The sequence below is a fragment of the Rhinopithecus roxellana genome, chromosome 8, assembly GCF_007565055.1.
Source record: "Rhinopithecus roxellana isolate Shanxi Qingling chromosome 8, ASM756505v1, whole genome shotgun sequence".
NCBI classification, from domain to species: Eukaryota; Metazoa; Chordata; class Mammalia; order Primates; family Cercopithecidae; genus Rhinopithecus; species Rhinopithecus roxellana.
In genome coordinates this window covers 5,262,400-5,284,929 of record NC_044556.1, presented here as the reverse complement: position 1 = coordinate 5,284,929, position 22,530 = coordinate 5,262,400, and the positions used below count along the sequence as shown (strand labels likewise).

Genomic DNA, 22,530 nt, shown 5'->3' with positions numbered 1-22,530 from the left:
GACAGAGGCAGGGGTCACAGAGTGGAAGGTGCCACCCCTTCCCGCACCCCCTCTGGAGGGCATACCAGGGGAATTTGCAGCCAGAGGGCTCGGGGTTAGTGCAGCAGGAGCCAAGCAGGAGGAGAGGGGTAAGAGGAGTAGACGTGCCCTTTCCCTGGGCTCACCGGACCCCCTTGGGCTCTGGATGGGGGAGGAGCACTGGACCCCTTTGCTGGGGGCCAGGACAAAAATGAAGTCATCCACCCTTCCCCCTACTACCTTCTGCACAGTGGGTCTCGGCTGGGTGGCTGGTGGGGCTGAGGAGGAACCCTCGAGGTAGGAGGAGGCTCGGCTAGAGTTGCGGTCGATGGCCTATGATGGGATGTGATGGTGAGGAGAGGGTTAGTGTGGATGAGGTGAAGGGGTACGTGGTTGGAGGAAACACATGTCCACACAGACAGGGATGGGGGAAAAGAGGTGGGTCAGTGTGAATATAGAGGAAAGAAATGCTTCCACATGGATGGGCCAGGGCCATGGACGGGCAATGGGGGCAGGCAGGAAAGAGAGATGGGTCAGCGTGGGTGGGGAGGGGAGGCTGGTTGGCATGGCCAGCGTGCCGTGGGAGTAGACAGAGCAGTGGAGGCAGGGACAAATAAAAGAGTAGCTGGAGAGAGCTGGGTGAGTCAAGATCAAGGTGTGTGGGTATGGGAGAAGAACATGAGGCTGGGTGGGGTGGCTCAATACCTGTTATCCCAGCACTTTGGGAGGCTGGGGCAGAAGGACTGCTTGAACCCAGGAGTTTAAGACCAGCCTGGGCAACACAGTAAGACATTGACTCTACTAAGGAAAAAAAATATATATATATATGTGTGTGTGTGTGTGTGTGTATATGTGTGTGTGGCTGGGTGGTGGCGTGTGCCTGTAGGAGGCCAAAGCAGGAGGACTGCTTGACCCTGGGACTTGGAGGTTGCGGCGAGCTGTGATGGTACCACTGCACTCTAGCTTGGGTGACAGAGCAAGACTCCGTCTCAAAAAAAAAAAAAAAAAAAAAAAAAAGAAAGCTGTAATCCCAGCACTTTGGGAGGCTGAGGCAGGTGGATCACGAGGTCAGGAGATCGAGACCATCCTGGCCAACATGTTGAAACTCTGTCTCTACTAAAACTACAAAAATTAGCCAAGCATGGTGGCAGGCACCTGTAATTCCAGCTACTTGGGAGGCTGAGGCAGGAGAATCGCTTGAACCCGGGAGGCACAGGTTACAGTGAGCCGAGATGACACCATTGCACTCCAGCCTAGGTGACAAAAGCGAGACTCTGTCTCAAAAAAAAAAAAGAATGTGACAGAGGAGGTGAGAATAACAATGAAAACACAGTACAGCAGTGACGCAGCAGTGCGACCACAGTAGGCAGAAGGAGTGTGCATGGGGCAGGACCGAGAACACACGAAGGCTGGGAATGGGTGCATGGCATGTGGGGTGAAGGCAGAGGAGATGAAATCAGTGTAGACAGCAAGAATGTGTGTGGCCAGAGAAGGTGAGGGTGACTGTGGACGAGGTATAGAGTATGACCGAGTCAGTGAGTCTAGAGGACAGAGAGGAGGACGCAGAGGTGCAGAGGGTGAGTGTGGACAGAGGAGGTTAAACACAAGATGGGGAAGGAGGAGAAAGACAAGGCAGAAAGATAAGGACAGAGGAGGTGAGATGTTGATGAGGTGCCAGGAATAGCAGAGACAGTCCAAGGTTCCAGGCCTGGCCCTGCCCAAGCCTGGCTTGGGCCTTAGTATCCCCATCTGTGAAATGGGTATGGGCAGAGGAGTTCAAGCTCCACTCTTGCTTCCTCCTTCGCTGGTTGGGAGGCAAGGCTGCTTGCGGAAAGAGGAGGTCTGATGACAGAGCCGACCCAACCCTGGGACCTACTCTGACACTTGAGGGCTCTCCAGCTACCCAAGTCCCAGCCATGTCCCGCCAACTCACTGTGTACCATGAGGGCCTTCCATTGAAAAGGCCCAGCCTCAGTGTCACCCAGATTTCCAGATTCCCAACAATCCAAGGAAATAACTGCCCTAAGGCCCCCCTGCTTGTTCTGCTAACAGTCCCCTGGGCCTGTCATAGGGTACAGGTTGCCTTGGTGATGGGCACAGAGCTGGAATAGGCCCTAGGGCCAAGTGTGTAAGGAAGCAAGCCCTGTGGCCTCCTCTCTGTGCGTACAGTCCTCTGACCTTGGTCCCAATATTTGTACATGCCTTTCCCTCTTCCTGGAACACCCACACCCACCCACCCTTCCCTAGCTGACTCTATCTCACCCTTCAGGTCCCAGTAAAAGATGTCACCCCCGTGAGAAGCCCCCAAGACCACGCAGAGAGAAGCTGATGTTCGGTTGCTACTTGCTTCCTTTCCACGCTGTGTGATCGTACACTTATGCATTTGTGTTTTTGTTTTTTTTTTTTTTTTTGAGACAGAGTCTCCCTCTGTCGCCCAGGCTGGAGTACAGTGGCGCGATCTCCGCTCACTGCAAGCTCCGCCTCCCAGGTTCACGCCATTCTCCTGCCTCAGCCTCCTGAATAGCTGGGACTATAGGCGCCCGCCAGCACGCCTGGCTAGTTTTTTTTTTGTATTTTTTAGTAGAGACAGGGTTTCAATGTGTTAGCCAGGATGGTCTCGATCTCCTGACCTCGTGATCTGCCTGCCTCGGCCTCCCAAAGTGCCGGGATTACAGGCGTGAGCCACCATGCCCGGCTAGCATTTGTTTGATCCATGTCTATTTCCCCAACTAGTTAGAAGCTCAGGGTCAAGGCCAGACCAAGAATCTATCATCCCAACAAAATCCCACTGCAGTGCCCTCAGCCCTAACTCAAGCACAGGCTCAGGACTGCTGGGGGAGCACCATATTTTGAGTCCAAACTGCATCTGAAAAATTGGAATGTTATCTTCATTTTACAAATGAAGAAACTGAGGCTTGGGAAGATGCATCCAGTTGCTCAGAGCATGGGGTGAGCTCACAGCAGAGCTAGGACTTGAACCCAGGTCTGTTTGGAGGCAAAGCCCTCCACTACACCAGGTACCTGGAAAGAGGCAGGGTAAGGGGAGCTCTTTGTCTAAAACGGGATAGGGGAGCCAAGAGGTTCCGGTCCAGCCCTTTGAGAATCCCATGATCCGGGTGGATTAAAGGGAGGTGAATAGGCCATGCAGGGCAGTGAGGTTATGGGTGACTGGATGTGCACTTCATTTGCATGCTATTTGCATATTATCCCTGTGCCTTCTGTCTCCATCTGAGACTGTGGCCTATATGGCAGCAAAAGGCCAGTTAAGATGACCCAGCGATGCCTAAACACAGACTTCACAGCCCCAAACAAAGGCAGGAGAGGGGTCTGCCACCTCCTTCAGGCAGCCCCCTTAGGTTAGTCAGATACAGCCAGGAAGGTGGGAGGAGCTCATGCTGAGGTGGTGTCACATAAGTGCAGGGACAGGTAGGAAGGGCACCTGTCTGGGGTCGGCCCCACAGTAAGGGGGCGCCCGCCGCAGCACAGCCTTACTGCCTCCTGGAGCATAAGCGGAATTCACCCAGGAGTGTGAACGATCGATGCCCTGGAGATACATGGAGAAGTGCTAGCATCCCCAGTGGAGGGCAGGGAAAGCAGCATGAAATACCAAGCGTGGACACGGTTCTGGACCATACATGTGCCCACGTATGTATCATCATACGTCCTGAAAATCCTGAAAAATGTGCACATGGATGTAGGTCCATTGGGTGCATACCTATACATACTTGTGTATATGGGTCCATGGGTGCATGCGTACACACCCCTGTACGTCTGTGCATGGGGTGCATGTGTATACACACCCGTATACGTATATGCATGAGGTGAATACAGACCCATGTACATACAGCACAGGGTGACTGTGTATATGCACCTGCATAAGTATAAGCATGGGCGAATGTGTATATGCACCCGGGTCTGTATATGCGTGGGGCAAACGTGTATATGCACCTGGGTCTGTGTATGCGTGGGGCGAACATGTATATGCACCTGGGTCTGTATATGCGTGGGGTGAACGTGTATATGCACCCGTGTCTGTATATGCGTGGGGCGAACGTGTATATGCACCCGGGTCTGTATATGCGTGGGGCAAATGTGTATATGCACCCGGGTCTGTATATGCATGGGGCGAACATGTATATGTGTGGGGCGAACGTGTATATGCACCCGGGTCTGTATATGCATGGGGCCAACATGTATATGTGTGGGGCGAATGTGTATATGCACCCGGGTCTGTATATGCATGGGGCAAACGTGTATATGCACCTGGGTCTGTATATGCGTGGGGCGAATGCGTATATGCACCTGGGTCTGTATATGCGTGGGGCGAATGCGTATATGCACCCGGGTCTGTATATGCATGGGGCCAACATGTATATGCATGGGGCAAACGTGTATATGCACCCAGGTTTGTATATGCGTGGGGCGAACGTGTATACGCACCCAGGTCTATATATGCGTGGGGTGAACGTGTATATGCACCCAGGTCTGTATATGCGTGGGGTGAACGTGTATATGCACCCCGGTCTGTATATGCGTTATGCATGGGGTAAATGTGTATATGCACCTGTGTACATATATGCATGGGGTGAATGGTGTATACACACTTGTGTCCACACATGCATGGGGTGAACACGTATATGTGCCCATGTACATATATGCATAGGGTGAATGTGCCCATGTTCCTGTGTAGGTATATGCAAGTAGGGGGTGAATGTGTATATGCACCCGTGGACATATATGCGTGGGGTGAATGTGTATATGCACCTATGTAGGTATATGCATGAGGTGAATGTGTATATGCACCTGCTACACTAGGTACATATTGCTCTTTGTTCAGCCACGCCAAGCTCTGCCACCGTCCTCGGGTCAGTCATGGAGTACAGAGCTCAGTACAAAGTCTGATCCATACCCCACAACCTGTGACAGCCTAGCCCAACTCTGCTGCCCAGAGTTAAGACTTCATTCATGTTGTCGTCTCTGTTGTTTCCCATGTTTCATCAGCAGAGATTCTTCGCCCACCCACGTGGTGGCTACAACCACTGAGGCTGGAGATTCCAGGGCCCCCGTTGCCCTACCTTGCTGGCCAGGATGCGGGAAACCTCGTCATCCACAGAGCCAGGGGCCACGGCGAGGTCGGGGTTGCTGCTGCTGATGCTCTTGGAACGCGCCAGGTAGAGGCTTATGGGGCGACCCGAGCCACGGGCCAGTGTGGCAGCCTGCACTGTCACTGGAGGGGCCCCTGAGGATGGAGTGAATAGGGTCAACCACCCACCCACCTGATGTGATGCCTCCCAGTCCCTTCCTACTTAGCTAGTCTTTGCAAAATCACTTTCCTCTCTGAGCCTCCAAGTTCCTCATCTATAAAATAGGTGCAATGACTGCCGCCTCACAGAGATTTGGGGGGCACTGAAAAACTGAGAATAGGCCAGGTACAGTGGCTCATGCCTATAATCCCATTACTTTGGGAGGGCAAGCCAGGAAGATCACTTGAGCCCAAGAGTTCAAGCCCAGCCCAGCCAACATAGCAAGACTCTGTCCCTACAAAAAAATTAATGAAAAAATTAGCCGGGCATGGCAGTGCACACCTGTGGTTCTGGTTACTTGGAGAGGCTGAGGCAACAGGATTACTTGAGCCCAGGAGTTTAAGGCAGCAGTGAGTTATGATCGTGACACTGCACTCTAGCCTGGCCAACAGAGTAAGATCCTGACTCTTTTTCTTTTTTTTTTTTGAGACGGAGTCTCGCTCTGCCGCCCAGGCTGGAGTGCAGTGGCCGGATCTCAGCTCACTGCAAGCTCCGCCTCCCGGGTTCACGCCATTCTCCCGCCTCAGCCTCCCGAGTAGCTGGGACTACAGGCGCCTGCCACCTCACCCGGCTAGTTTTTTGTATTTTTTAGTAGAGACGGGGTTTCACCATGTTAGCCAGGATGGTCTTGATCTCCTGACCTTGTGATCCGCCCATCTCGGCCTCCCAAAGTGCTGGGATTACAGGCTTGAGCCACCGCGCCCGGCCTCTTTTTCTTTTTTGTTTTGAGAGAGTTTCGCTCTTGTCACCCAAGCTGGAGTGCCATGGCGTGAACTCAGCTCACTGCAACCTCTGCCTCCTGGGTTTAAGCAATTCTCCTGCCTCAGCCTCCTGAGTAGCTAGGATTACAACCATGCACCACCATGCCCACCTGATATATATATATTTTTAAAGGAGACAGAGTCTTGCTCTGTCACCAGGCTGGAGTGCAGTAGGGCGATCTCGGCTCACTGCGACCTCCGCCTCCTGGGTTCATGTGATTCTCCTGCCTCAGCCTCCTGAGTGGCTGGGACTACAGGCACGTGCCACCATGCCCAGCTAATTTTTGCATTTTTAGTAGAAACGGGGTTTCACCATGTTGGCCAGGATGGTCTCGATGTGTTGACCTTGTGATCTGCCTGCCTCAGCCTCCAAAAGTGCTGGGATTACAGGCATTAGCCACTGCACCCAGCCTAAGTTTTGTATTTTTAGTAGAGACAGGGTTTCACCATGTTGGCCAGGCTGGTCTCAAACTCCTGACCTCAGGTGATCCACTCGCCTCAGCCTCCCAAAGTCCTGGGATTACAGCTGTGAGTCACCACGCCTGGCCAACCCTGACTCTTAAAAAAGAAGAAGAAAAAAGAAAAAAACCCTGAGAATAATGCCTGACACATAGGGGTTGGTGTTTATTTGGCAAATTAAAAAAAAAAAAAAAAAAAGGCCGGGAACGGTGGCTCAAGCCTGTAATCCCAGCACTTTGGGAGGCCGAGACGGGCGGATCATGAGGTCAGGAGATCGAGACCATCCTGGTGAACACGGTGAAACCCTGTCTCTACTAAAAAATACAAAAAACTAGCCAGGCGCGGTGGCGGGCGCCTGTAGTCCCAGCTACTCGGGAGGCTGAGGCAGGAGAATGGCGTAAACCCGGGGGGCGGAGCTTGCACTGAGCTGAGATCCGGCCACTGCACTCCAGCCTGGGCGACAGAGCGAGACTCCGTCTCAAAAAACAAAACAAAACAAAACAAAAATCCAACTCTATAGAGGGTTCACTCTGTGCTATTTTGTATGGATTATTATGTCATTTACTATGACCAGCGCCCCCATGAGGTGGGTACTATTATTATCCCTGTTTTGCAAAAGGAAAAACAGGCTCAAAGAAGTGACGTCACATGCTCAAGGTCACAGAGATTGTAGGTGGCAAGGCCAGGATTCACATCCAGGCGGTCCAGCTTCAGTCCCCGCTCCAAGCTACTGAGGAGGCTTGCTGACTATCTAAATCATTTTCCAGCCAAGCAAACAGAAACCACACCCCAAGGATGGGGCAAAAGTGGGCAAGACATTATCTCTCTTGCAAGTTGCTCAAACCAGCCAAGGCCCGTGAGGCCTCAGGGCCTTTGCACATGCTATTCTCACTACTTGGATGCTCTTCTCCCAGATCTTTCTTTCCTTTTTTTTTTTTTTTGAAACAGGGTCTTGCTCTGTCGCCCAGGCTGGAGTGCAGTGGCATGATCTCGGCTCAGTGCAACCTCCATTTCCTGGGTTTAAGTGATTCTTCTGCCTCAGCCTCCTGAGTAGCTGGGGCTACAGGCGTGTGCCACCACACCTGGCTAATTTTTTTTTTTTTTTTTTTGAGACAGAGTCTCGCTCTGTCTCCCGGGCTGGAGTGCAGTGGCCGGATCTCAGCTCACTGCAAGCTCCCGCCTCCCGGGTTTACACGCCATTCTCCTGCCTCAGCCTCCCGAGTAGCTGGGACTACAGGCGCCCGCCACCTCGCCCGGCTAGTTTTTTTGTATTTTTTAGTAGAGATGGGGTTTCACCGTGTTAGCCAGGATGGTCTCAATCTCCTGACCTCGTGATCCGCCCGTCTCGGCCTCCCAAAGTGCTGGGATTACAGGCTCGAGCCACCGTGCCCGGCCTTTTTTTTTTTTTTTGAGATGGGGTTTCACTCTGTCAACCAGGCTGGAGTGCGGTGGCATGATCTTGGCTCACTGCAACCTCCGCCTCCCAGGTTCAAATGATTCGGCCCCCTTAGTAGCTGGGATTACAGGCACCTACCACCATGCCTGGCTAATTTTTGTATTTTTAGTAGAGATGGGGTGTCACCATTTTGGCCAGGCTGGTCTGAACTCCTGACCCCCTGAAGTGATCCACCTGCCTTGGCCTCCTAAAGTGCTGGGATTATAGGCATAAGCCACTGTGCCTGGCCCCAGCTAATTTTTGTATTTTTAGTAGAAACAGGGTTTCATCATGTTTTCCAGGTTGATCTCGAACTCCTGACCTCAAATAATCCATCCACCTCGGCCTCCCAAAGTCCTGGGATTACAAGTGTGAGCCACCGTACCCAGCCTCTTCTCCTAGATATTTCTTGTCTCCCAGGGATTTCTACGAACTCACCATCCGGGAGGCTGGGCTCAGTGCCAGGCAGGCGAAATGCGTAGTGGATGTAGGCAGCCAGCTGTGGGCAGTGACCGCGGGCATCCTGGGCTGCCTCCAGGCTCCGGTGGACAAGGCTGACTACATGGGCCATTGCTTCAAAGGCTCCACGGCCCAGGTTCACTGCAGGGCAGAGCAGAGGTCAAGTTCCAGGGCCCAAGGCCTCTCCCCTCCCCGCCCACTTTCCAAATATAAAGACATCAGGATTCAAGGGATCATGTGCTCATTAAAGGATCACAGATTTTTTTTTTTTTTTTAGATGGATTTTTGCTCTTGTTGCCCTGGCTGGAGTGCAGTGGCATGATCTTGGCTCACTGAAATCTCTGCCTCTCAGGTTCAAGCAGTTCTCCTGCTTCAGCCTCCCGAGTAGCTGGGATTACAGGCACGTGCCACCACGCCCAGCTAATTTTGTATTTTTAGTAGAGATGGGGTTTCTCCATGTTGGTCAGGGTGGTCTCGAACTCCCGACCTCAGGTGATCTGCCCGCCTCGGCCTCCCACAGTGCTGGGATGACAGGCGTGAGCCACCGTGCCCAGCCAAAGGGTCACAGAAGACCTTCTCTGGGTGTAGGGGACTGGGGGTCATTTATCAGATGAGACAAATGGCCAGAGAGGTAAACAGACCTATAGAAGTTCCCTCAGGACCTCAGGACTGAGGAGCCATGTGCTGGATGGGGAAACTGAGGTCTGAGGCCACATTCGCTTACCAATCTGGCCACTGATGATCGGGGGCCTGACGACCAGACGCACGAGCTTGTCCAGCACGTGGTGGGAGAAGGCCACGAGGGGTTCGGGGCTGGCCAGGCGCAGTGCTGCAAGACTGGCCCGCAGCTCCTGCTCCACATTGCCCTCGCTCAGCACAGTGTCCTTGAGCCGGAATGGGAAGGCCCCCTCCTCCAGGACATGCACCAGGGTGAAGAACTTGTCCAGGTGGGGGTCCTGGGTAGGGATGTGGAGTGAGCAGGGTGGGGCCCCGGGGGACGGAGACCACCCCCGCCGGAATCGGCAGCTTCCCTGAAAGCTGGGCCCAGCTGACCAAAGTCACGTCCAAGGCCCGAGGCCAGACCTCCCCGGCCATCGGCAACTGTTACTCAATCCTAGGGCAGGCAAGAGGGGAGCAGGGCAGGACTCTTGGGTTCCCGCCCCACCCCGTACCTGGGGGTGCACAGAGGACACGGCCGTGAGCTCCACACTGAACACACCCTTGTGACCGTCCACCCAGCGCATGCCCGGCAGCGCCACCTGTGGGAGGGAGGCACCTGGGTGGGCACTGGTCAGCCCTCCCCGACTGATCAGGTCACCCAGCGGCCCCAGCCATTGCGACACTGTGGCGTGAGTATAGCCCGGTCTGGGGGTGCAACCAAGCACCCTGACCCCAGCCCTGGTCCCAGTAGACTGAGGGGGTCCACTGCGCAGGCTGGAAAACCCACATGCCAAGGAGGGGGGCAGAGAATGGAGACACAGGGTGAATGAACACTCATTGAGTAGGTCAGGAAATAGGATAGGAGGATTTGAGGCCTAGAGTCATTAATGATGGTGCATTCATGGGTAACGATAAGGTATGCGGGGGCAGGGGACAGTGATCAGGAAGGCAGGCGGGGTGCTAAAGTGGGAATGGAGCAGAGAGGCAATGGAAATCTTTGGAGAGGACAGGTAGGACACAGAGAGGCATTAATAGGGGGATAATGAGCTACACAGGGGCCCTGGAGGCACCAGTAGAGGACAACAAGCCTCCCAGGATTGACAGGAAGGAAGGCAGGTGACTCGGGAGTGCTTCTGGGGAGAGTGCATTGGCAGGCAGGAGCTCCGGGGCACATACATCGGGTGTGAGCACGGAATAGCTGGGCGGTGGCTGGTCCACGGACACCGGGAGACAGAAGGGGCCAGTCCTCAGGCGCCCATGCTGCAGCAGTGGGATCCACTGGGGAGAGGCTGGAGGTCAGGTCTGCGGCCAGGCTTGGGGACAAGGAGGGCTCAGGGGAAGGGAGGTTGGGGACAGCTCACAGTAAAGCCCACGGGCGTCTCCAGGGCAGTGCCCGGCCGGGGCTGGCAGCTGACGTGGTAGAAGGTGAACAGCAGGTGATGGTTCTCTGTCACGCAGGCTGGAAGATGCAGCTTGAACTCCTCGTAGAACTCAGGGGACCTGGAAGAATCGGGTTGGGGGATCTGCTGGGGGCTGGGGTCCCCACTGTCTGCTCCATCACCTCTGCCATGCCACGCCCTCATTGCTGCTGGGCCTCACTGTCTCTCCTCTCTGCCTCAGCTTCCCTCATTAGCACTCTGGGAGCCTCTACCTCTCTTCTTCCTGCCCCCCGTCTTCTCATCGATGCTGCCCTATGTGTATATATAAGGGACATCTTCCTATCCCCATGAGTGCCTCGAGTTCCTCATGTGTCCCCCTACATACTTGTTATGGTAGACCACCGGTGTGAAGGCCTCGCGGGTAAATTCACTGCAGCTGGACTTGCCAAAGATGACCTGGGGGAGTGGATGCATGAGGAACCCATGGGGGATGCCCTACCCCCCTTCCCTGGGGTATAGTCACTGACCGGCAGGGCCTGGCTGGGGTCCTCGCCTGTCATGTACTGCACTCGCACGGCAAGGTTGCGCACGGAACCCTGGCGGCTGCTGAAGTTGAGGCTGTGCGGGTACACGTACAGCAGGTTCCTGTCGGGGGCAGGATGGGGGTGTCAGAGGAACGAGGCCCCTGAAGGTGCACATATGAGGCTGGGGTGATGGGTCAAGGCTGGCTGGGGCACAGACAGTCCAGGAAGAGCGGGTCATGAGGCTGGGGCATTGAGGGCCAGGTGAGAGGTAATACAGGTGTCAGGCAGGAGATGGGACAGAGGGCAGAGGGTGGAGGACAAGTGAGTACCCTCAAAGCACAGATTGGGAACAGCGTGGTAGAGGGCGGGAACACAGAAAGACATTGGAGGCACTCATGGACACAGTGACACACAGAAGGCAGAGAACAACGAAGCACTCGGGGCCAGAGTTCCAAGGTGGCTCAGGTGGCCAGTGGTCAAGCCTAAGCCCCACCCAAGGGCCTGACCGCCCTTCCCCTAGGAGGTCACTAGAGTTATGTGGCCTATTTCTCAGGTGCAGAAACTGAGGCCAGAGTCAGAGTCCTGCCTCCTTCCCCCAGGGGCAACTCTGTGCAAGCCTTGACCTCTCTCTGGGCCTCAGTTTCCCTGTGTGTATAATGGGCACTTCAGGCCTTCCAGCTGAGCCTTTATAACGATACTGATGATGATAAATAACAACAATGACAATAATCGCACCAAACACTATTACTACAACAATACAATAATTGCACCTACTGTGTGCCAGGCTCTGTTCTAAGCACTCAACATGAAATCACTCATTTACTTCTCACAAGTAGCTCATGAGGCAGGACTAACATCACCACCATTTTACAGGAAGGGAAACTGAGGTACCTGTACAATCTCCCAGGGAGTAAAATGGCAGTCAGTGGTGATCCGGGTATATGCAGGTCTTGGAGATCAGGCTGTGTGACCTTGGGAGAGTCTCTGCCACCTGCACCTGCCCCCTTGGCTACTAACCAAGCCAATAAAAGCCCTCAATGCTTATAAAATCTTCACTATTGGCTGGGCACGGTGGCTCAAGCCTGTAATCCCAGCACTTTGGGAGGCTGAGACGGGCGGATCACGAGGTCAAGAGATCGAGACCATCCTGGCTAACATGGTGAAACCCCGTCTCTACTAAAAAATACAAAAAACTATCCAGGCGAGGTGGCAGGCGCCTGTAGTCCCAGCTACACGGGAGGCTGAGGCAGGAGAATGGCGTAAACCCGGGAGGCGGAGCTTGCAGTGAGCTGAGATTTGGCCACTGCACTCCAGCCTGGGCAACAGAGCGAGACTATGTCTCAAAAAAAAAACAAAAACAAAAACAAAAAACTTCACTATTATTACCATCATCATTGCGATGCCTATTCATAGATGGAGAAACAGGCTCAGCATGGTGAGTCTCAGGAACTCCCAGCGGGGTCTGGGGCCTGTCCTCTCCCAATGCTCCCCACCCACACCTGGCCCTGAGCCCCAGGAAGCGTGATCCCGGCGTGGCCCAGCCGGACATTCGCATGATGCAACTATCGCACCACCGCCAGGCCCTTGTGCAATGTGGGGCACCCGGCTGGCCAGTTAACGATTGACTGGGGATCAGTGGGGGTGTGAGACATAAAAGACTTCAGTGGTGGTGCTGTGGCTACACACTCAGACCCTCAGTCATGCCAGTGCCTGCTCTGTGCCTGCTGTGGGCCCTGGCAATGGTAATCCAGCCTGCCTCAGCGGCCCCCGTGGGCGGCCCAGAACTGGCAGAGCATGAGGAGCTAACCCTGCTCTTCCACGGGACCCTGCAGCTGGGCCAGGCCCTCAATGGTGTGTACAAGACCACGGAGGGACGGCTAACAAAGGCCAGGAACAGCCTGGGTCTCTATGGCCGCACAATGGAACTCCTGGGACAGGAGGTCAGCCGGGGCCGGGATGCAGCCCAGGAACTTCGGGCAAGCCTGTTGGAGACTCAGGTGGGCGCCGTAGCTGCGACACTGTGGGGTAGCCAGGAGTTTGAAGAGGAGTTCATGTCTAGAGTAACCAACCATCCTGGTTTGCCCAGGACTGAGGGGATTCCTGGGATACAAGATTTTCAGCGATAAACTCAGGCAAGTCCTTAGGTACACAAAGACGAGTTGGTCATCCTACTAGTGATCCCCTGTTTATTAAGCAGATGGAGGAGGATATGCTGCAGCTGAAGGCAGAGGCCATAGCTGAGGTGCTGGAGGAGGTGGCCCAGGCACAGAAGGTGCTACAGGACAGCGTGCAGCGGCTAGAAGTCCAGCTGAGGAGCGCCTGGCTGGGCCCTGCCTACCAAGAATTTGAGGTCTTAAAGGTAAGGGGCTTCCCCAGCCCTAGCGGGCTGAGACCCTGATTCTCGGCCAGAACTTGCTTCTGCACCTAAGTCCCAAAGACCTCCCAGATCAGCCTCCCAGCTCTGTGGCCTCTACTCTGCATGTCCCCAGACAAAACCAAGTCCTTTTGTGTGCCTCAGTTTCCCCATTTGCAAATAAGGGCAACACCTGATATCTCACAGTAGGGCCAGGTACTCAATGCAGGTAAAACATTCAGCATGGGGCGGGCACACAGTTGGTGCTCAATAAATTCTTTTTTTTTCTTTTTTCAGAGTCTCACTGTCACCCAGGCTGGAGTGCGGTGGCATGATCTTGGCTCACTGCAACCTCCACCTCCTGGGTTCAAGTGATTCTCCTGCCTCAGCCTCCAGAGTAGCTGGAATTACAGGTGCACCAGCTAATTTTTGTATTTTTAGTAGAGATGGCATTTCACCATGTTGGCCAGGCTGGTCTCAAACTCCTGACCTCAAGGGATCTGCTTACCTTGGTTTCCCAAAGTGGTGGGATTACAGGTGTGAGCACCTGGCCAATAAATTCTTACTACTAGAGAAACTAGTAACATTTTGTGAGCACCCAATAAGTACCCAGCACTGTTCTATGCCCTTTAATAATCCATATGATGGCCGGGCTTGGTGACTCATGCCTATAATCCCAGCACTTTGGGAGGCTGAGGCAGGTGGATCACTTAAGGTCAGGAGTTCGAGACCAGCCTGGCCAACATGGTGAAACCCCATCTCTACTAAAAATACAAAAAATTAGCTGGGCCTGGTGGCACGTGACTATAGTTCCAGCTACTCAGGAGGCTTAGGTAGGAGAATTGCTTGAACCCAGGAGGCAGAGGTTGCAGTGAGCTAAGATCATGTCACTGCATTCCAGCCTGGGTGACAGAGCGAGACTTCATCTCAAAAAAAAAAAATCCATACGATGTTTATCACCTCCCCATGAAGTGAGTCCTATTTTATCCCCATTGTACAGATGGAGAAACTGAGGCCAAAGAGCATTGCTGACTTGCTGGGTCACACAGATACAATAGGGTGGCCAGGGCAGGAGGTCAGGAGATGGGAGGTGAGGTGGCCGTCGGCTGAGGTTTCCATTCTGACCCCCACAGGCTCACGCTGACAAGCAGAGCCACATCCTGTGGGCCCTCACAGGCCACGTGCAGCGGCAGAGGCGGGAGATGGTGGCACAGCAGCATCGGCTGCGACAGATCCAGGAGAGGTGAGCCGGGCAGGGGTTTGGGAGGCAGGGCAATCGGATGGGGGGTGCACAGGGCAGCTGAAAAGGGGCCCCCTCGCCTGGGATGAGCCACATCTCCCTCCCCAGAATCCACAAAGCGGCGCTCCCAGCCTGAATCTGCCTGGATGGAACTGAGGACCAATCATGCTGCAAGGAACACTTCCACGCCCCATGAGGCTCCTGAACAGGAAGGAGCTGCCTGTTCACTGGGATCAGCCAGGGCGCCGGGCCCCACTTCTGAGCACAGAGCAGAGACAGACGCAGGCAGGGACAAAGGCAGAGGACGTAGCCCCATTGGGGAGGGGTGGAGGAAGGATGTGTACCCTTTCATGCCTACACACTCCCCTTATTAAAGCAGAGTCGTGGCATCTCACCCAGGGTGTCTGTGTATGTCCTCAGCTTAGGGAGACCCCACCCAGCATGATGTACGAATACCTCCCATTCAAGTGCCCAGCTGGGCCCCAGAGGCCGTACCTATAGCTGGTATGGGGGGCGTAGACTTCGCGAGCAGGGAACTCCAGGATCTCCTTGGTGGGCCGGCCCCTGGGGTCCGGGTAGGGCTTGATATGAAGCAGCTCGGGGGACAGGCAGAAGTGGGGATTTTCCGGAGCTGGAGAAATGTCGATCTTGAGCTGGGCTGGAAAGGGAAGAACCGGTTTGCACCTACCTGGGAGCTTCCTGGCGCCGCCCACCCTGTCTGGGGTGTGGAGTCAGGGCAGACTCCCCCACCATGTTCTCTGGGGACTGGGGGCTGTGTCCCTCAGGTGCCAAGTCCAGAAATTGCCCTCAACTCTGCTGTCTCTCATCCTACAGTTTTTTTTTGTTTTTGTTTTTGTTTTTGTTTTTGTTTTTTTTGGAGACGGAGTTTTGCTCTGTCGCCCGGGCTGGAGTGCAGTGGCCGGATCTCAGCTCACTGCAAGCTCCACCTCCCGGGTTTACGTCATTCTCCTGCCTCAGCCTCCCGAATAGCTGGGACTACAGGCGCCAGCCAACTCGCCCGACTATTTTTTTGTATTTTTTTTTAGTAGAGACGGGGTTTCACCGTGTTCGCCAGGATGGTCTCGATCTCCTGACCTTGTGATCCGCCCGTCTCGGCCTCCCAAAGTGCTGGGATTACAGGCTTGAGCCACCGCGCCCGGCCCTGATTTTGTTTTTTTAAGTGGAGTCAGGCTCTGTCGCCCAGGCTGGAGTGCAGTGGCGCGATCTTGGCTCACTACAACCTCTGCCTCCCCAGTTCAAGTGATTCTCCTGCCTCAGCCTCCCAGATAGCTGGGATTACAGGTGTGAGCCACCACACCAGGTGAATTTTTGTATTTTTAGTAGAGACGGAGTTTCACCATGTTGGCCAGGCTGGTCTCAAACTCCTGACCTCAAGTGATCTGCCCGCCTCGACCTCCCAAAGTGCTGGGATTACAGGTATGAGCCACTGCACCTGGCCCCCAGGTTGGTCTTGAGCTCCTGGGCTCAAATCATCTTCCTCCTGCCTCAGCCTCCCAAAGCATTGGGGTTACAAGCTTGAGCCACTGCACCCCAGCCTTACCCCTATATTTGATCAACTCTGCCCCCAGGACCCCTGCCTGCCCCGCTGCCATTATCTACCCATTGACGCTATATCGATCTTATTAATTCTGCTTATTGTCTATGGTCCTCATTAGAAGGCACAGTCAGCCCCCGAGGTCAGGGATTTGTCCATCAAGGTCATGGTTGGGTCTCTGATGCCCCTGGCACAGTAGGTACTCTCTGTGTAGGTTTGTTGAATGACTGAGTGAGAGTGATACTTCTTGTGTACGGGGTGTGCCACGCACCAGTCACAGGACGTAGTCGCCGCAGCAGGGACGACGGGCGCCTCATGTCAGCCAGGAATTTGAAGAGGTCCTCGTCACTAAGTCGCTCAGCCTCCTACATGGGACCCGCTCCCGTCAGCCTGGGCCAGGGGGCTAGGGGTCCCCAGGGCTGATGCAGCCAGCGGGGAGCGGGGGAGTCCCTGGCCCCGGGGTAGGACACCTGCTTAAAGAAGTTTGTGACCGTTAGCGTGGCTGGGCGGAAGCCAGAGAAGCTGCAGGCTTCGTCTCCACTACTCGTCCGGTCCTGGGGCCCCCGACGGCGGCGGTCTGTCCAAGCTGGCCGGCGTTCTAGAGGAGGGAGTGACAATGACAAAACGGAGACCAAGATGAAACAAGGAGACTCTGGGGAGGCACCGTTCGGCCAGCAGAGGGCGCACCCCGCCTCGCTCCGTAGCCCCGCCCCAGGCCTGTCAGCACCACCCTCTAGCCCCGCCCCGATTCCCGCCCCAGGGCTGTTAGCCCCGCCTCCTCACCGCCCTCCGAGTCAGAGTCCCGGTCCAGATGCCCAGCGCTGCTCACGATGTTGGCCAAGTGCACGGCCGTCCAGGCAAAGGGCATGCGGTAGCGGCCCAGGCGGGTGCAGAACTGCTCAGCCGCCAGGCGCAGCTTCTCTAGCTTCTCTTTGTTCTATGGGGAGACCCCCGTCCCCTGCCAGCTCAGCATTCTAGCCCTGCTGAGTCAGGAATCTGGCCTGCCCCTGGTTCAGCCCCCACACACTTACCTTGGCTGTGTCTACTTCTTTCATCACCATGTAAGGCTCACAGCACTCACTGATGTCCCCTTGCTGAAGCACCTTCTCCAACTGCGGGGCAGATGAATGAATCCAGTGAGGCGCCACCCGAACGCTCTGTTCCCTCCTACTGACTCCCCAGCCTCCTGGACCCCTCATGGGCCCTCAGACACTCCTATCATATGAAGGCTTTTGCTCCAACATCTCCCATGGCTCCCACTGTCCTTGGGATCAAGGATTAGTGCTTGACCTGCCTGGTGGCTACTCCCTCCCATTCTTCAGATCCACCCCCAAACTCCAAGCCCACCTTTAGCTGGTGATATTTTCCCTACATTTACTTATTTATTTACATTTATGTATGTATGTATGTATTATACAGAGACAGGGGTCTCACTATGTTGCCCAGGCTGGTCTCAAACTCCTGGGCTCAAGTGATGCCCCCGCCTCTGCCTCCCAAAGTGCTGGGATAACAGGCATGAGCCATCACGTCCCTGGCTTGCCATGCAAATTTTTTTTTTTTTTTGAGACAGAGTCTTGCTTTGCTGCCCAGGCTGGAGTGCAGTGGCGTGATGTCCGCTCACTGCAAGCCCCGGCTCCCCCCTTCGCCCCCCGCCGGGTTCATGGCATTCTCCTGCCTCAACCTCCCGAGTAACTGGGACTACAGGCACCTGCCACTACACCCGGCTAATTTTTTTGTATTTTTAGTAGAAACGGGGTTTTACCATGTTTGCCAGGATGGTCTCGGTCTCCTGACCTCGTGATCTGCCCGCCTTGGCCTCCCAAAGTGCTGGGATTACAGGTGTGAGCCACCGTGCCTGGCCTTTTTTTTTTTTTTTTTTTTAAAGACAGAGTCTCCCCTGTTGCCCAGGCTGAACTTCGTGGTGGGATCTCAGCTCACTGCAACTTCTGCCTTCTGAGTTCAAGCGATTCTCCTGCCTCAGCCTCCTAAGTAGCTGGGATTACAGGCATGACCCACCACACCTGGCTTTTTTTTTTTTTTTTGAAATGGAGTCTCATTCTATCACCCAGACTGGAGTGCAATGGTGCAATCTTGGCTCACTGCAACCTCTGCCTCCCAGGTTCAAGCAATTCTCCTGCCTCGGCCTCCAGAGTAGCTGGGATTACAGGCACCTGCTACTACGCCAGCTAATTTTTGTATTTTTAGTAGAGAATGGGTTTCACCATGTTGGCCAGGTTAGTCTCGATCTCCTGGGCTAAACCGATCCTCCCATCTCAGCCTCTCAAAGTGCTAGGACTACAGTCATGAGTCACCATGCCTGGTCTTCCCTACATTTTTATTTGTTAGTGTAAACAAAGGCCACTCTGGGCATGGCTCTGAACCATGAGGCCTAGACTCCAATCCTGACCACTCAGGGGGTGTGAGACCCTGGGCAGTGGGACCCTAGCTACTCTGTGCCTCAGTTTCCCCATCTGGAAAATGGGAGCCATCGCACCCCTCCACCTTGGGGCCTGTGGTGTGGACTGAAGGTGGGATCCCTGTGAAGCGTGACCGTAGCAGCACCTGCCTGTGGACACTGGATTCATTTCATCATTGCAACCTAATTGAAGATTTTGAGAAAAGAAACTTGTCCTCACTCCAAGAGAAAATCTCAAATAAGGGCGCCAACTAGGTCTTTCATCTGTCCACAAACTTCCCAACAGCATCTCACCTGCCTCCGAGGACCCCAGCCTGTCACATGTGCCCAGGGATGGTTTTTCTTCCCAGGCTGCCCACTTATGGTTCTCAGCTCAACTGTCGCCTCTCCCTGGAAGCCCTCGGTGATTTCTCCCCACCTGAGTTGGGTCAGGGACCTCCTCCCGGCCTGTGTGACCCCGGCAACAGCCCTGATTACCCTTCTTGGTGATGTATCTGTCTCATTCTGTGAAGGCAGGGACTGAACCAGTGACAGATATTCGGTATTACCACCCCCTTGCCCAGCCCCAGCAGGCACCTTGATGACCAGGAAGATGTCAGGTGAGGGGTAGGTCACGGAGAAGATGGCAGAGCGGGCCAAGGTGGAGATGGCAGGGTGGGTGCCATGAGCCCGAAGCAGCCCCTTTATGGAGTCCGAGTTCAGGTCGAAGTAGAAGTTCTCTGAGATCTGGGGACACCAGAGGCAGCTGGGCCACTACCTCTGGGAAGCCCACAGCCCCCCAACAAGGAGGAGGAAGGGGAGGAAAGAGAAAAAAGGGGCTCCTACCTTCTTTTTCTCCCGCACGTCATACAGAGCCAAGATTCCAAAGATGGGCTCAATTTCAATCTCAAACCTACAAGTAAATGGGAGGGAGGGGGCTCTCCTGAATACTTCCCGCCGTCCACACACCCCACTCCCTCTTGGGGCCCAAGGTGGGGGGCATCTGACTCCCACTGGGCCACATGGAACCGACACTTAAGGGCTTGCAGAAAAGGTACATCTCATTTTGCAAAAGGGGAAACTGAGGCGCTAAAGTTTTTATTTTTTGTTTTTTTTGAGACAGAGTCTTGCTCTTTTGCCCAGGCTGGAGTGCAGTGGTGCGATCTTGGCTCACTGCAACCTCTGCCTCTTGGGTTTAAGCAATTCTCTTGCTTCAGCCTCCTAAGTAGCTGGGACTACAGGCACGTGCCACCATGCCTGGCTAATTTTCTTTTTGTTTTTTCTTTTTTGAGATGGAGTATTGCTGTGTCACCCAGGCTGGAGGGCAGTGGTGCGATCTCAGCTCACTGCAAGCTCTGCCTCCTGGGTTCACGCCATTCTCCTGCCTCAGCCTCCCGAGTAGCTGGGACTACAGGTGCCCACCACTGCGCCCGGCTAATTTGTTGTGTTTTTAGTAGAGACGGGGTTTCACTGTGGTCTCGATCTCCTGACCTCATGATCCGTCCACCTCGGCCTCCCAAAGTGCTGGGATTATAGGTGTGAGCCACTGCGCCCAGCCAATTTTTTGTGTTTTTAGTAGAGACGGGGTTTCATTGTGCTGGCCAGGCTTGTCTCGATCTCCTGACCTCGTGATCCGCCCATCTTGGACTCCCAAAGTGCTGGGATTACAGGCGTGAGCCACCGTGCCCGGCCGTCACTGAAAATTTTTTTCCCCCTTCCTACACCCTCAGTAAGTAACTCACACAGAGTTCCTCCTCCCTGCAACCACAGCCCTTTTTCAGTTGGCATGGGGGCATTTTGGGGCTCAACAATCCCCACATCTTGAAATTCTCAACTTCTGGGCTTCCCCGTCTCTCCTTTCTAGGGTGTCATCTGCCACCACTGTCACGCTGCACGGAGTTCCCATCTCGCTCACCTGAATGACCACCATAAGTCCTTCCCTGTCTTACTCCACCTTGCTGGCCTCCGCTCACCATGCAAGTCCAAACTGAAACACTGAGCACTCCCTGTTACATCCCTTCCATCCTCTCTATTCAGCCAGCTCCTCTTCCTCACTGAGTCTCCATGTACACGTCCCTCTGCAAGGGAAGCTGTCCCAGATACACGCTCCTACCCCTCAAGCTGGGTCAGGAGCCTCCTCCAGGACTCTAGGCATTTTCAGTGTCACTTATCCCGGCTCTGTGTGGTCATTACATGGTTATGTGTCCTGTATACAGTAGGGACTTCATAAATGGTTTTTTTGTTTGTTTTTTCAGGCTGGAGCGCAATGGCATAATCTCAGCTCACTGCAGCGTCCACCCTCCGGCTCAAGTGATTCTCCTGCCTCAGCCTCCTGAGTAGCAGGGATTACAGGTGCCTGCCACCACATCTGTTTTTTTTTTTTTTTTAGTAGAGATGGTGTTTTGCCATGTTGGCCAGGCTAGTCTCAAACTCCTGGGCTCAGGTGATCCGCCCGCCTCGCTTCCCAAAGTATTAGGATTACAGGTGGGAGCCACTGCGCCCGGCCAATAAGTGTTTGTTGAATGACTGGATGAGCTCACAGAGCCAGTTCCCAATCCTTGTGTTCAGGGCAGGAGGCCCAACCAGGCCTCAGGCCAGAATGGAGCCTCCCTTTCCTGCCCTGATCCAGGCAGGAACTCGGGGTGGGGAGAGGCAGGGCCAGGCTCAGGTCCAAGTCCACATCCTGTTCAACTCTGTTCCCACGCACTTCTGCTGCTCCCTGGGGGCTGGTGTGGAGGGGGCTGAGAGCCAGGCCCAGGGTCACTAGCACCCGCCCCAAAGCCTCCCAGCCAAACCCTGGATCCCCGCAGCAGGGCTGGCAAGCGCCAGACTCCAGCCTCACAAGTTGTATGGTTTTGGCACCATGATGTTACCACTCTGTGCCTCAGTTTCCCCACCTTTGCCCACTTCATGAGGTTGTGGTGAAGATTAGATGGGTTCATATACATGAAAGGCTGAGAACTGATCCTGGCATACAACTGGCACTTAAGAATTGGCGACTTGGGATAACGAAAAAGGAAGTCTTACTTCCCCCATAAAAGCCCATAGGTGGCCACATAGGTGACAGGGCCGCACACGGTAATGGCACTGCTCATGTAGTGTGTACCCCACCGGAACCCATGCAGTCATTTCACGCATTTAAGAAGAGGGACACATCGGTACACTCACTTAAGTGACAGACACTTGACCAAGATCCTCTGTCCAAAGTGCTCGCGGGGTGGCTCTGGGCGGCTACAGCGTTCCACGGCTTCGTCCTGCCAAGAGTCGGGGGCAGGAGCTGCGGGGGAGCAGCTAGGACATCCTTCAGGAAGGGTCGGGGGCAGGAGCTGCGGGGGAGCAGCTAGGACATCCTCCAGGAAGGGTCGGGGGCAGGAGCTGCGGGGGAGCAGCTAGGACATCCTCCAGGAAGGGTCTGGAATGCCCAGCTTCAGACCAGCTCTACCCGAGCCTGACTAACCGTCTTTCCGTCCCTGCCTCTGAGCCTTTACACATGCCGTTCCCCTGCCTGGAATGCCCGTCTTCTCCCACTCCTCCTTGTCTGGCTAATGTCTGCTCACTGTTCATATATACTTCTGCTATATAGAGGTATATAGTAGGTGTCCATGTATAGAAGGTTTTTTTTTTTTTGAGATGGAGCCTCACTCTGTTGCCCATGCTGGAGTGCAGTGGTGTGATCTTGGCTCACTGCAACCTCTGCCTTCCAGGTTCATGTGATTCTCCTGCCTCAGCCTCTGGAGTAGCTGGGATTGCAGCTTACCAACCCTTCCTCCAGGAAGTCCTCCCTGATCCCTGAGGCCTGGGCAGGCACCTCTTCAGGTGCCCACAATGTCCTGGTGTAAGGAGCCATGGTGGCTGGGACACTGAGGACCGTGTGAGGGACAATTACCAGCACCTCATCATGGCACTGCTCTGTCTGGGTTATAAGTTCCTAGTAGAGAGGTCTCTCCTCCACCAGTGAACTCTGAAGGCAGGGACTGGGTCTCTCTATT

The 22,530-nt window shown here is 54.5% G+C and overlaps 2 protein-coding genes across 5 annotated transcripts in view; one reads left to right on the top strand and one right to left on the bottom strand.

The window, feature by feature from the left end:
* Positions 1 to 22,530, bottom strand: part of DOCK6 (dedicator of cytokinesis 6) — a 63,996-nt gene that overhangs the window by 29,343 nt on the left and 12,123 nt on the right. Inside the window, exons 7-24 of one of the 4 annotated variants that reach the window (XM_030935995.1) lie at positions 21,710 to 21,795; positions 19,388 to 19,454; positions 19,139 to 19,288; positions 17,178 to 17,258; positions 16,930 to 17,083; positions 16,617 to 16,744; positions 16,418 to 16,511; positions 15,087 to 15,249; positions 11,002 to 11,119; positions 10,860 to 10,930; positions 10,457 to 10,595; positions 10,272 to 10,373; positions 9,608 to 9,694; positions 9,160 to 9,391; positions 8,415 to 8,576; positions 5,094 to 5,257; positions 3,458 to 3,562; positions 259 to 351 (exon numbers count right to left, since the gene is read on the bottom strand). In XM_030935995.1, coding sequence (XP_030791855.1) covers positions 259 to 351; positions 3,458 to 3,562; positions 5,094 to 5,257; positions 8,415 to 8,576; positions 9,160 to 9,391; positions 9,608 to 9,694; positions 10,272 to 10,373; positions 10,457 to 10,595; positions 10,860 to 10,930; positions 11,002 to 11,119; positions 15,087 to 15,249; positions 16,418 to 16,511; positions 16,617 to 16,744; positions 16,930 to 17,083; positions 17,178 to 17,258; positions 19,139 to 19,288; positions 19,388 to 19,454; positions 21,710 to 21,795 — 2,196 coding nt within the window. The remainder of the gene's footprint in view (positions 1 to 258; positions 352 to 3,457; positions 3,563 to 5,093; positions 5,258 to 8,414; positions 8,577 to 9,159; positions 9,392 to 9,607; positions 9,695 to 10,271; positions 10,374 to 10,456; positions 10,596 to 10,859; positions 10,931 to 11,001; positions 11,120 to 15,086; positions 15,250 to 16,417; positions 16,512 to 16,616; positions 16,745 to 16,929; positions 17,084 to 17,177; positions 17,259 to 19,138; positions 19,289 to 19,387; positions 19,455 to 21,709; positions 21,796 to 22,530) is intronic. The other 3 variants (XM_030935992.1, XM_030935993.1, XM_030935994.1) reach the window with 3 other exon arrangements.
* ANGPTL8 (angiopoietin like 8) lies at positions 12,679 to 14,985 on the top strand. The gene is made up of 4 exons (XM_010373724.1): positions 12,679 to 12,995; positions 13,196 to 13,357; positions 14,485 to 14,594; positions 14,700 to 14,985. Exons 1-4 carry the CDS (start codon positions 12,699 to 12,701, stop codon positions 14,725 to 14,727), a joined length of 597 nt encoding a protein of 198 aa, XP_010372026.1. The 5' UTR covers positions 12,679 to 12,698; the 3' UTR covers positions 14,728 to 14,985.

Excerpts from the sequence above, each read along its gene's own strand:
- ANGPTL8 (XM_010373724.1), top strand. The coding sequence starts at position 12,699 with ATGCCAGTGCCTGCTCTGTGCCTGCTGTGGGCCCTGGCAATGGTAATC. Across the intron at positions 13,358-14,484 it reads AAGAATTTGAGGTCTTAAAG|GCTCACGCTGACAAGCAGAG; the intron begins GTAAGGGGCTTC and ends TGACCCCCACAG. Across the intron at positions 14,595-14,699 it reads CTGCGACAGATCCAGGAGAG|AATCCACAAAGCGGCGCTCC; the intron begins GTGAGCCGGGCA and ends CTCCCTCCCCAG.